The 13,080-nt window shown below is 38.8% G+C and overlaps 1 protein-coding gene across 2 annotated transcripts; it reads right to left on the bottom strand.

Moving 5' to 3' along the window:
* Window positions 1-79: 79 nt before the first annotated feature.
* Window positions 80-13,080, bottom strand: mfsd9 (major facilitator superfamily domain containing 9). 2 transcript variants are annotated; one of them, XM_024286874.2, is made up of 6 exons: window positions 11,188-13,080; window positions 8,569-8,656; window positions 8,410-8,453; window positions 6,384-6,513; window positions 3,165-3,374; window positions 80-3,090 (listed from the first exon to the last, which is right to left on the bottom strand). In XM_024286874.2, exons 1-6 carry the CDS (start codon window positions 11,272-11,274, stop codon window positions 2,234-2,236), a joined length of 1,416 nt encoding a protein of 471 aa, XP_024142642.1. In that variant the 5' UTR covers window positions 11,275-13,080; the 3' UTR covers window positions 80-2,233. The 2 variants fall into 2 exon arrangements, with proteins under 2 accessions (XP_024142642.1, XP_024142643.1); XM_024286875.2 differs by having other exon boundaries at window positions 6,384-6,508; window positions 11,188-11,240.

The following is a 13,080-nucleotide window of genomic DNA, read 5'->3' as shown; positions in this document are numbered from 1 at the left end:
CGTGTAGGATTTTAGAGACACTTTCTACAGTATGACAAACATAAAACACAACTGAAAGGAAGTTGCACAAGAACAAAAGAAGAGTAGTAACACTTATCACCCGTTAAGCACGGTAGTGGTTTTATTATGCTGTGGGCTTGAAAGAAAAAAACTTTTCAATTTTTTTTTTTTTGCTGGCATCAATAAATAGAGCTTCCAAAATAAAGACAAAACAGGCCAAAAAAAGACAGTTTCCCCTGGATGAAGCAAATACAGACATGGATGAACTTTCTAACATACAAAAATTTTTGTTAATCACTGATTCTGCAAGTTGTTCCACCTAAAAAGATGAGGTCTGTTAGGTAAGGTCATGCTTTTTTTGACAATTTAAAATAAACTTTTAAATTACAGTCTGTGTGCTGCACCCTACAGATCAAAACGAGGTATTACAGTATCATTTTGTGATTGGTCAACTGGTGTGAGTCCCACGTCATTTTGGAGGTTTTATGTTATCACGCTCTGAAGCTCCAGTATAAAAGCCCCACCCATTTTTGATTCTGTAATGGTTTTGTTAGCTTTAGCGTAGCTCGTAGGTGTTTTGCCTTCGGTTGTCAAAAATCTACTGGCTTGCACAACTTTCCAGTGGTCAGAGGCTGACTGCAAATGGCATTGAATCCAATGAACTCGGTCCTGGTGATGGATTTGCAAAGAATGTTTCATTCGGGAATGTTTGCTCAAGACGTTAGCTTTTATTAGCTTATGAAGCTAGCATCATTTTACCACTCAGACACTGGTCTCCTTCGGTCTAGTATCCCTTTGCTTTGCACCACTTTCCATATCGAAGACTTAGAGTGACTACGTTTCCTCAAGCTAACCTCACTGTCAATCACAGATCCACCCCCCCCCCCTTTTTTTTTGGCAGTTTTCAAATCTGAGGTGCGAGTGGATCCAGCCTCCAACTGTCCTGCTGTGTTACCCTTTAAGTGTGCAGAAAAATTTGTATTTATCTCCAACAAACATACACAAATTTGGTCCCTCAGACCTGTAACTTCTTTAAGATCTTCCATCCTCTACTTGTTACCTGTATTAACGTCACCTGTTTAAACTGGTTGAGCTCAAACACATCGCCGGTCAACAAGAGTGGGTACGTTAAAAAACACTTTAAGGTTCTGGAATGTTCTAGTCAGTCTTTGGACGTCAGTCCAACAGAGAATCTGTGGAGGGAGTTAAAAGTACGTGTTGCCCAGCAACAGACACAAAACATTACAGCTCTTGAGAAGATCTGCATGGAGGAATGGACCAAAAAAACAACTATGTTGTGTGAAAACCAGCTAAAGACCCACAGGAAACCTTTGACCTGTCACTGGCAACCATGGGGTTACATTATAACGTACTGAAATCAACTTTTGCCGTTGACTTAATTTCTACACAGTTTAAAAATAAATTTAAAATTTTCGAGATCATTTTCTTACATTCTGTCTCTTAAAGTTGAATTGTATCTATGCTGATCATCACAGACCTTTCATCTTTTTAATTGGGACAACTTGAAGAATCTGTGACTGAAAAAAAAAAATGCTCCACTGAAAAAACTTTAAAAAAACATTTTTTGGAAGTTCCATAAAAGTTATTAAAAGGTGCTTTAGACCAAACCCAGAAAAAGATCCTCCACATAACTTACTCCTGCTGCTTCTGTACAACTTTAAATAACCCCAGAAACATCTATCACGCACAAAGCAGTGAAAAAGTGGTACTAAAGAAAAAAAAAAAAAAAAAAAAAACTAGGACAAAACAGTACAGCAGTAATAAGGCCATCCACGTTTTTTCAATGTTTCATTCTTTTTACTTCTGGAATTTTTGGCAGTACATCTGCATCTTATTGTTTTTTATTAAATCAGCAGTTCTCCAGTTTTAGTGCACGACTGTGATTTCATGGAATTTGCAGTATGTAGTGGTTACAAAAAAACATTTTCAAACAAAGTTTACATTGTCTCTGTTGCTAAACTGATGTGCAAAGACAAAGCTGGTAGTGTCTGGTTCACCTTTTGCATATTGTGTCGCTCCACAGGCCTGATCCTGCCGCGCTGAGGGAAGAGGGTCTGCAGTGCCTTTAGTGATGAACCCTTTTCATCGACAGATTCACTCGGTGGAGGTAGCCATGTTTCAGAAAACCCTGCTTCTCCCGTGAGTCTGCAGATCTTCACAGCTGCCTGCTGTAAATAAGAGCACTTCCTTCATATCAGTTCGGCTGCGGTCATCAGAGTTTGGTCGTTCTCGTCACCCTTCTTCTGTCCCATCTGGGGATTCTGTTGAGCAGCAAACCGACCGCCGCCAGAGCCAGCACCACTCCCAAACTTGGGGGGCCACAAGGGCTAAACTCCTGAGCCAGACCAGAGAGCAGAGGGGCCAGGACTCGCCCCACGGCGGTGACGGACTGCCCCGCTCCGATCAGAGTCCCGCTCGCCTGGACGCCCCCCCTCTGCAGCTCCAGGTCGGTGATGCAGGTGCGCCCGATGGTGGTGGAGATGGCGAAGAAAGTGGAGGTGAGCAGTACCTGCCAAACGCTGGGCGCAGCGGCATACAGGAAGATGAGGGAGCAGGTGAGCACGGTGGAGTGAAGCAGCAGCGCAGGCATGTTATTCTTATACAGTTGAGTGACTGGCCCCACCAGAAACCCCGCCAGGGCGCCTAACGTGCTGCTGTAGCTGATTAGATACCCGGTCACCTTTGGCTTCAGCGAGAAGCGTTCCTCCAAGGCTAGAGAGAAGTTACTGTAGTACAGCATGATGGCTATGGCCATCAGGAGACGGACAAGGAAGACGTCCCACATGTCAGAGGACGCCACCATGTGGATCTTTGAGCCCACCGAGGACACTTGTCTCCAGGCAGGCTGCAGCAGGGACAGCCCCCTCCACCTGTCGGAGTCCCACCCCGATGCTCTGGAAGATACCTCGTACTCCCCTGATAACACTGGCGGGTGTTTTTTTGCATGATTGCCATTGAGGACGGACCTTCTGCAGTGGTTGTCATGACAACTTTCCGAACTGCTATTGCTGAGGTTAGTTCCATTCCGGTCAACTAAAGTCTCGCTCCATGGAAGCATCCAAACCAAACCTGAAAAATTAAGTTTGATATTCTATAAAAAAACACAAAGAATACAAAAAAAGTAATTTCTTTCTGTTCCTCACCAGCATTTATGAGAAAGATAGCTGCACAGGTAAAAGAGGACGTGTAAAACCCTCCTTCATGCTCGGTAAGATACCCCCCCACCACGGGACCCAGGATGAAGCCAACGCTGGAGGCTGCATTAAAGTGTCCCATCACCAGAGGGCGCTCTGACTCTGACACCAGGTCAGACAGCAGAGCTCTGCAGATGGAGAGCGAGTGCTTGAACAGCCCTGAAAGAGAAGCCAAGTTAAGCAGAACGTTCTCGATAACAGTCTCAAGAAAACAATGATGAAGTGTAACGGGATCGCTGGACTCATTTAGTTAGGACAAACAATCCTGTTTGTCTTCCTGAAAAACTGGATCTAACAGGAAGCAGGCAGGTGCAGCCCCAACTGTTTTCACACGGTCCAAAGGTTTGCATTCATTGACATAAAAATGGATCGTCTTCGTGTGGGCATGTCCAAAGTCCGGCCAAATCCAACTTACCTTCAACTTCCTTTCTGGTCTTCAAATCGGAAATTCACAAATATTTTTGTAAAATATATTTACATTTATTCCTGTTCCAAAAAAAAGTTCATTTGCATTGAATGTTATTATAAGGGTTCAAAGAAAGCATTAATTTCCACCTTACACTATGCAAAACGTTAGGGCGACAAAAAGGCATAAAGGTCGGCCCAGAAGCAGATGAGTGATTTGGTAATCAAAAAGAAAAAAAAATATTACAAAGTTTGGACAAAACAAGCTTTAATTTTGATTAAAAAATAATACATATATTTTAAAACTGAACCTTTTGGAGTTTTTATTCTTAAACTTTAAAATTTGATCTATTTTTGGTGCCAATTACTCCAATGGATTGATGTGCCTCAGGGAAATATTATGGAGCTATTTTGGGGCCATAAATATTCGAAACCCAAATAAAACATTTTGAAAAAAATATTGGTGTTTGGCCAAAAAAAATCTACAATGTCCAAAACTTTTAGCTATTCTAAAATAAACGTAATTATTTTCAGCTTCAAATGTTCTGTGTTAGGTTTCAAAATTTCAATTTAAAACTTTTTTTTCAGTTTCAAATCTTTTTTTCTCTTTCAACTCTTTCTTTCAGTTTTGGAATCTGAAAATTTCAGTTTCAAACCTTTTGGTCCTGTTGAGGCGCATTGGGGCGGGGCTAATACAAAGGACCAATCAAAATCGATGAGGGTGGTAACTTCAGTTTCGGTGCCTTCACTGACTATGAGAACTGTGATAATTACGGTCAGAAAATGGCTGTATAATCTGTACTATCATAGTCTGAAGTAGTCCCAAGACGGGAGTAAAAAGCAGAGTTTTATGGTGTACAAACAACACGTCCAAAATACCATTCAAGCCCGTTCAAAAAGAATTTGAAGCTGAAAATGAGTTTAATTTAGAACTGCAAAAAGTTTTGGACATTTTACATTTTTTTGGGCAAACACCAATATTTTTTCCAAAATGTTTTATTGGAGTTTCAAATGTTTATGGCCCCAAAATAGCTCCATAGAAAATTGTAAACTTAAAGAAATGCTGCGTTCCTTTGGTGTTGGAATGATCAGAAAAATCACTGTCCAACTCAAAAAACACACATAAACGTCAGAAAAACAACAAAATCTTCCAACACCACATGACTGCAGAATAATATTTTGCACTTGAATAAAAGTCAATGTTTCTGTAGTGCACATTCTATGTGTAGACACAAGAAATATATGGAAAATAATTTACATTTATTTGAATTTGGCAGGCCAAAGGCGTCACCGGTGACACTAAAACTCAAAATCTTTAACGTTGAGCCACTTTTCTCCTTCAGAATCTACTGGAATATCGTTGATCGTGTTTATGGTTGAAAAGTTACAGTAAATCAAAGAACATAAACACTGGAGCTATGGTGTTAAAGGGTTAAATGTACTTCTAATAAAGTGAAACAAAAGCTCTCCTTAGTATTCTGGTTTTGATTGATATTTTTTTAGCTCATTTATAAAATATATAGACTTGTATTGTACTTAAAGGCAAATAAAACTGTATTTATGTATTAAAATCCTGGCATAAAATTGGGATTATTCCAGCTTGAATTATCTCAAATAAAACAATATAAATACAGATTTATCTCTGCAGATTTTGCTGCTTGAGGTGACTTTACTGCAGCAGAAGCTGATCTATTTTTAGCCAAAAGGAAGATCATACATCAGGTGAGTGCTGCCAAACAGAAGAATACAAAAGTTCTTTTGTTTGGAGAAATGCACCAATAAAAACCCTCAGTCAGGTTCAAACGGAGCCTAGTTGGGTGTGATTTTAGCTTCAGTCTAATCTAACCGTGAGAAGGATTTGGTTGGAATGGGAACAGCTCCGGTGTTCTTTATGTAGAAAAAAACTGACCTGGTTTTAAGCTCTGAGGACAGAACCGGATATTCTCTTTTCATGAACTGTAAGAACATTCAGAAAATTATAAATAATCAAAAATCTAGATATATTTGTCATGTTTTATTTTCTATTATTTATTCTAAATTATCTTCAAGGAGGGTCGAAGATATTTCTTTCGTTTATTGAAGTTACAAACAGAAGGTTTACTCTGCCATCCAAACAGCTGCAAGAGAGAGGAGTTTCATTCCTGATTAAATCTGAACGTCACTTTTTTACTGTAAACATCAGAGAAGCCACATCCAAACCTCAGTGGTAGCAAAGATGCTCTAATGACGGGATAAAAAGTCATTTGAAAGAGGATTAATATGTTTATATTTGTGCAAGTCCAAACAGTTGAAGTCATTCATGAAAGTGCAAGAACTAGGAAATACTATCACAGCTATAAGTCATCTAACTACATGATTGACCATATTTCTAACAGTTTGTATACAGACTGACTGGAACACATGCACTTCCTGTTTGCTGTTTACTGGAGCTGCAGATCATGACGTGAGACTTCAGAAATGATGTGAGATTTGAATGGTTTGACCAATCAGGAAATTCAACTGTAATACCTCAATTCAACCTGTAGGGGGCAGCACACAGTCGGGTTTTGACTATATTTTCAAGAATTAAACAAGTTTATTATATTTTGTCTAAAGTTTGGCAACAGAAAGCACTTTTAAAGCCAAATTTACAGAGGCCAACAGCCAGTTAAACACGCCACTTCTCTGAAGCGACATGTTTAACCGAGACAGAATTCTGCTGAAACTCTTGAACAAACAACACGTGCAAGCATTTGCTTCTCTAGTGTGCTAAAACAAACTCACCCACAGGTATCCGCGCGAGGACGAATAAAGCAATGCTTGTGGACATCCCGAGAAGGCCGTAGCCCAGAGCGCTCAGCAGCAGACAGGTCAGCAGGGAGTACCGCCGCCCCACCACGTCGCTCCAGCTGCCCTGCCAATCACAGGAGCCCAATATGTCAATTTGCACTCACAAAACATCTGAAGGTCATGGACACATTTAAGACCCACTCTTATTATCTTTTGATCTATTTTAAAAGCGTCCCCAGTGGTCTTTTCATTGTGATTATCTTAAAATCTTGTTCGAACTGTCATCTGGCTCAGACGAGAAAAACAAAGACGTTCATGGATGCATTTGTCTGCGAGTAAATTCATTATTGTGACTCGCCAATCGTATTTTGCGTCACAAATACGCTCTTTTTCAAACAGCATTTTTTTTCTGTCTGCTTCTGATTTACGATTTGAATAAAGAAATACTCAGCAATCCAATTTTAAGATAAATTTTCTTTATATATGTGCTCCATCATGAGAAAAGTGCTACAAGAATGTGTTAAAAACACCAAAAAACACTGTTTTCATTGGAGTGGTTCCTTACTAAGCGTATTTTTGCTGAGTTTTATTCTGACAGATGATCACATGACTCAAAATTAAAAAAGCACAAAAACCCAAACCTGACATAATTTCTCCACACAGCAGCTCAGGACTTATTAGATTCTCGCCTGCTCTTTCAGACACACAAGCATGCAACGAAATAATGCAATTAAGACCAATTGAGTTTGCTGTGTTCTGATTGTACACTGTTGGGACTGCCATGGTTACCAGCTGTTCACATATCCCCGCATTTGTCAGGATTCAGCTGGTCTGCTTAGAGGACCCAACAGATGAGTCCTTATGTGTTTAATTTGTCCCATGACCCCTGAGAGTTAAGCCAATTTCAGGGAGTGCGGGGCGGGAAAAAGGAAGGAGGATGAGAATGCAGCTTCAGATGTTTCACAGACTCCCCAGCTGTGTGTGTTACCACAGAAAGATTTTCTTACACATGAATGAATACACATGTCAAAGTCAAGGCCCGGGGGCCGGATCCAGCCCTCCAGATCATTTTATTTTATTGTTATTAACGGCCCGATGTTATTTTGCTCTTATTCTAACTTGTATAATTTTGAAAAAATAAATTTTTATGGCGAGTAAAATATTTTTATTATTCATATATATATTAAAAAGTTACAGTTTTAAAGTTTTAAAAATCAGCATTCTGATAGCTTTTTGGACTATTTTGGCATTTACTAAGATTGTTTTAGGCTAATTTGGAGTCTAGCTAAAATTTCACCTGTATGCTAGCATTTTTGGCTAATTTTGGCTTTTTCAATTTTTTAGGCTATTTTGAAGTTTAGTTAATATTTCAGCTACATGCTAGCTGTTTTGGCTAACCTAAGTTTTTTTTAGGATATTTTCAAGTTTAGCTAATTTTTCAGCTACATCCTAGCTTTTATGGCTAACCTAGGCTTTTTTTATGTTGTTTTTATAGTTTTTTTTATGCTAATTTTGCATTTAGCTAATATTTAGCGGTCAAATAGCAGTTGAATAGCGGTCAAATTCAGCTTACAGCATTCACACTAGCATTTTTGAAGGTAATGCTATATATCTAGTTCATAATTATGTTAAAAAGTTGTGGTTTTAAACAAAAAAAAATGTAGTTTTAGATAAATAAATAAATAAATGTATTTTTTCAATAAATGTTTATCCTGTTCGGCCTGCGACCTACAGTGTGTTTTGGATTTTGGCCCCTTCTGGGATTGAGTTTGACACCCTGGGCTAAAACATCTCTGGTTGAGGAGGAGACGTTATTTTTGAGTAAGTTTAGTAGACTCTGTGGCTGACAGGGATCAGATTGTGTATATGAACGTGTGCACACTGAATGCATTGTGGAGCAGCCAGTGTTTATTGTTTTCATGGAATGCCAACCGACCAATGAAACCATTTTGGAAACCAACTGTCTTGTCGAACAAGAAAAAAAAGGGGGTTTTAAGAGTAGAGGAAAACGAATACTTACAACAACTGTGCTCGAAAAGAACTGCAAGACTCCATATGTGGACCCTGCAATGACAAAATAAAGCTTCTGATTTGGTTTTAGCACAACCTGGCCGTTTCCTTTGTCACGCCCACCAAACTACACATCACCTGCAGATTGTACAGAGACGGAGTGACTTACCCACGATGCCAGCCACCGTGGGGCTCGCTCCGAGGGCCTTCACATGATGACTCAGCAGTGGGATGATCATGCTCACCCCAAACAAGTCCTGAAAACAAAGCAAAAGTTACATTAGACTCGCTAACAGGAGTGATCTAAAATAACATCACAGCAAGGAGAAACATTTTCAGCAAAATAAAGTTTGACCACTTTAACTGAAATATCTGAAAATCTTCTTACGATGTAAACTGAAAAAAATATATTCAATTAAAGCAAGTTAAAGTGACAACTTCAAAGGACAGACATTTAAAAAAATCATTTTTTTCCCCAAGTCATTTTAACATGCTTAGAAGAGAGTAAATACGAGTCAAAAATTCACTCAGATGAAAATGTTCTTGTAGTATTTTCTGAGATGGAGGACATGTATAAAGAAAATTAGGCTTAAATTGAATTTCTAAATATTTATTTAGTGAATTAAGAGAAGATGGAAAAATTGCATCCACTTGTAGACGAATAGATCCATGTACATCTTTGTTTTTCTCGTCAGAGTCGGTATCTTACTCAAAACTGTACAGCTGGATAGCTCCAGTATTGTTCTGCCATTTTTGTTTCACTGGTAATGTTAGGTTGGAGGTGTGAGAGGCTGTAAGCTAGTGGGGGAGCATGTAAACCGATGGGCGACGGGAAGTGGGGGCGAGGTTGCTCCACACCAACAGTCCCGTCCAAAATTCAGATTTGAATTTCAAATGAGCTACTGCTGCTTTGCAAAAACTATGTCCTTTCTTTTTTTATTATTATTATTCTGGCTAAATACGGCATAATCATTAAGTCCACTGGATACACTTTTAGGACAGAGTGGGACTAACTCACCACATCATGTTTAAATTACAAGAATATACAGTAGGTAAAGGGGCTGCACGGTGGCGCAGTGGTTAGCGCTCTTGCCTCACAGCGAGAAGGCCCCGGTTCGAATCCCGGCTGGGACCTTTCTGTGTGGAGTTTGCATGTTCTCCCCGTGCATGCGTGGGTTTTCACCGGGGACTCCGGCTTACTCCCACCGTCCAAAAACATGCTTCATAGGTTAATTGGTGACTCTAAATTGCCCCTAGGTGTGAATGTGAGAGTGGATGTGTGTGATTGAGGCCCTGAGACAGACTGGCGACCTGTCCAGGGTGTACCCCGCCTTCGCCCATCAGCAGCCGGGTTAGGCTCCGGCACCCCCGCGACCCCGAAAGGGACGAAGCGGACAAGACAATGGATGGATGGACAGTAGGTAAACTGATTATTCTGGGCCATCAATTGATCTAAACTGCAGAGGACAACAATTTAAAGAAATCCATCTACATTAAGACAGCAAAACTGTGCAGACTAAAATCAATAAATCAGTGCAGACATTTTTAAAGGAATTCTCTTAGTGACAATTTTATCATCTGAATATGTTCCACTTCCCTCAATGAATCAACACAGTGAAAGATTAGTCTGAAGCTTTCAAACAGATATGCTCTAATCGTACGCCTCAATGAAGAGCTGATGGCTCTTTAGTTTCTTGAGACTCTGCGGTGCTGAAGAGGAATCAAGCTTTTATTGTGAAGATCCCTAGCGCTTGGACACATCTAAAAGTCCCCTGTAAAAACTAACTTCACCAGCCGTTGCTGGACAAAACTGATCTACTGTGTTGTCGGACTGATTTGATGGAGGATACATGTGACAGAAGAACCTGTCAGGTAGCAGGTAAGGCTAGACTGGCAACAAAGATGGCATTCTGGACATTCTAGGAGGAGCAAAAAGTCGTTGTTTATCTTCTGCATCTGCATTGCTGAGATCAGAGCGGCTTTTTGGCCAAAGGCTTAATTGAAGACACACAGCAGCTCATCCAGTGTTCTAACACAGTCATGAACCTCCAGGCAGCATTCTTGTCACAGCAGGTTCTGCTTTCTTCCTGCTCCAGATATCCCTGCACCTTGAGTCTTACATCTAATTAAATGACAGAAACTATTCAGTTATTTCTAGAAAGCGTGACGGCTGACCAGCCTTCGACAGGAGTGAGCATAGAATCAATTAAATCAAGGTCTAAACTTGCTTACTGATGAGAAAAAAAACGTGCTTTTTTGCTTTCCTCCTATTAGAATAAACAGAGTTGTTCATAAGTTCAATAAAAAAGCGACTGACAGTGGTGCTAAAAAACAACTATGTACAGATAACAGGTTTTTGATTTTTATTTTCACGAAAATAAACTGTAGATAAGCTTTTATGACAATTTTCTGATAAGTGGTTACTTTTTAAAATAAATCTACATTACAAAAGGTCATACATTTTACATTGAGTACTTAAGAACAAATCAAACACTTTTATCAAACGGACACATTTTCATTATGAAGAATATTTTTTTGAATATGCTTTAAAAAGTCAAATCAGTCTGAAATAATAACTTTAATTAACTTATAACTTTAATTATTTTTTTTTTACATTTAAAGTTGTTTTTAATGAATTAAATATACAAGATAAAACCTTTAAGAGATAATTTAGTGTATAGCAATTACTCAAGATTCAAATCCTGTCAAGTTATGAAAGAATGCTAGCTAACAGGAAAATGCTTTTCACACAGACAGATACAACTCACACGTCTGCTTCCACGCTTACCATGAAGCCCACCACATAAATACATCGTATAATCCTCCTCTGGCCTCGTATTTTCAGAAATAAAGAGCTACATCGCTGGTTGTTCATCCTCTTGAGGTGACAGCTCGTCCAGAGACAAGTCGATGACGCTCATCTGTCACACAACCCAAACACAGCACGCGGCTTGGTTACGTTGAGACGGTCGAGAACATGGGGGTTCCCGTTGAACTCCTGGGTTTTGTTCACACGATAATCGCTAAATTAATGTCAGTAGAGCACGTGAGAAAAAACAGGTCGAGAAACGTTAGTTGATAGTATTGGCTGTACGGTGAATGGCTGATGTGGCCAAGGAGGAAATGCAATGCTGTGTGTTGTTTCACCCCCATGACTTCTTCATAATGGTATCTTCCACTGATGTCACGGGATTGGTAAAACTATTTTTTCTTCCTTTTGTTTATTAAAATGTATCGTTTTCTTTAAAACCCTTTGTTTTTTTTTATCTTAGATTATTTTAACTAATATAAAAATACTAATGCTAAAATAATTTAATTGAAATTTTTATCCAGAGTTTTTTTCTTTTGCTTGTATCAATTTTAATTTTCCATTTGCTAAATATTATCAAAGTGATACTGCGGTATTTTTTTGTTTCTTGAAATTCCTCTAAAATACCAAATTTCTGTCGTTCCTTTTAAACCGAGTAGAGAGAACCGATACAACAGCACCACCTGCTGGTGTATTGTGGAGTAATGTCCGATTTCACAGAGGCAATTGGAAAAAGCCAGAAATTCTGTTTCAATTAATAAAAAATACTAATATGCAATACTTTCACAAGGATCGGATTTTTTTTTATTATTTATTGTATTTAAAAATGTTTAAAGCCCCTAATCTTAGATTAATCTCATTAATTTGATTGACAAAAATGTTTTGTATCAAAAAATAAACTGAGAATAGAAGAAAAAGTAACGAATATATAGGGAAGTATTTCAGTTTTTTTTGTCATAGCTCAATTGGATTTTATCTGAGTTTTAATACAGTGCATAAAAAGAAAACTTGACAAAAATTACAAATGTTTGACTATAAGACCCAGACCCATTTTTTCTTTAAAAAAAAAATAAATAAATAAAATAATGGAAAATACCCCAAGCCAAAACAAAAAAAAAAAAGAAATGTTTCAGGAATGTTTCTTATTTCTTTTGGTATAAAACAAGCACAAAGTACTGAAAGCACAAAAGAACAAACACATTTCTAGTGTTAATCTTTCTCTTTTGTGTGTTCCGTCAGAGTTGATATAAAAATCATTTTTTTCTATCTTGACTAAAATTTTTCAATGAGGTTGCTAAAGTTTACAAAGTTGTTTTTCTGTAAATACATATTAGAAAAAGGTTTAATGCTGCCAGGAATGAATATATGAACTTCAGACTTTTAATGCAACTCTGAGTTTTGTCAGCTGCAGACAAATTCAGATTTGCACAGTAATTTCTTGTATCAGAGATATAATAAGTACAGAGCACCACTTTGTGACATACTGTAGAATCACCAATCTGATCAAAAGAAGAACACGTTGAGCCTCCCTCTTATCGTAGGAAACACGGTGGAGGTGATGGAGAAGCACAAATACCTTGGTGTTAACATACTGAACTGAAGCCTCAACAGTGAAGCTCTTCTCAAATAGAGACCATGCCTTTTTCTGGAAGCCTTCATCCTTCAGCATTGACAGCGTTGACCTACAGACCAGCCTTAAAGAAAGGGGGGGGGGGGGTCAGGAGTTCATGCTGACTGCTCAGCAAGTGAGGTCAGGTCAAAGGTGGGCACCCATGGTGCGTAGAGGTGGGTGTACGTAAATAAATCAGGTGAATGCACGCTAACCGTAGGGTGTAGTGGATCCAACCTCCAGACCGGCCTTGATCATTTCCT

Source organism: Oryzias melastigma, linkage group LG21 (genome assembly GCF_002922805.2).
Source record: "Oryzias melastigma strain HK-1 linkage group LG21, ASM292280v2, whole genome shotgun sequence".
In the NCBI taxonomy this organism is placed as follows: domain Eukaryota; kingdom Metazoa; phylum Chordata; class Actinopteri; order Beloniformes; family Adrianichthyidae; genus Oryzias; species Oryzias melastigma.
This window is presented reverse-complemented; position numbering and strand designations above follow the sequence as displayed.

Excerpts from the sequence above, each read along its gene's own strand:
- mfsd9 (XM_024286874.2), bottom strand. The coding sequence starts at position 11,274 with ATGAACAACCAGCGATGTAGCTCTTTATTTCTGAAAATACGAGGCCAG. Across the intron at positions 8,657-11,187 it reads TTTATGTGGTGGGCTTCATG|GACTTGTTTGGGGTGAGCAT; the intron begins GTAAGCGTGGAA and ends CTTTGTTTTCAG. Across the intron at positions 3,091-3,164 it reads TATCTTTCTCATAAATGCTG|GTTTGGTTTGGATGCTTCCA; the intron begins GTGAGGAACAGA and ends TTAATTTTTCAG.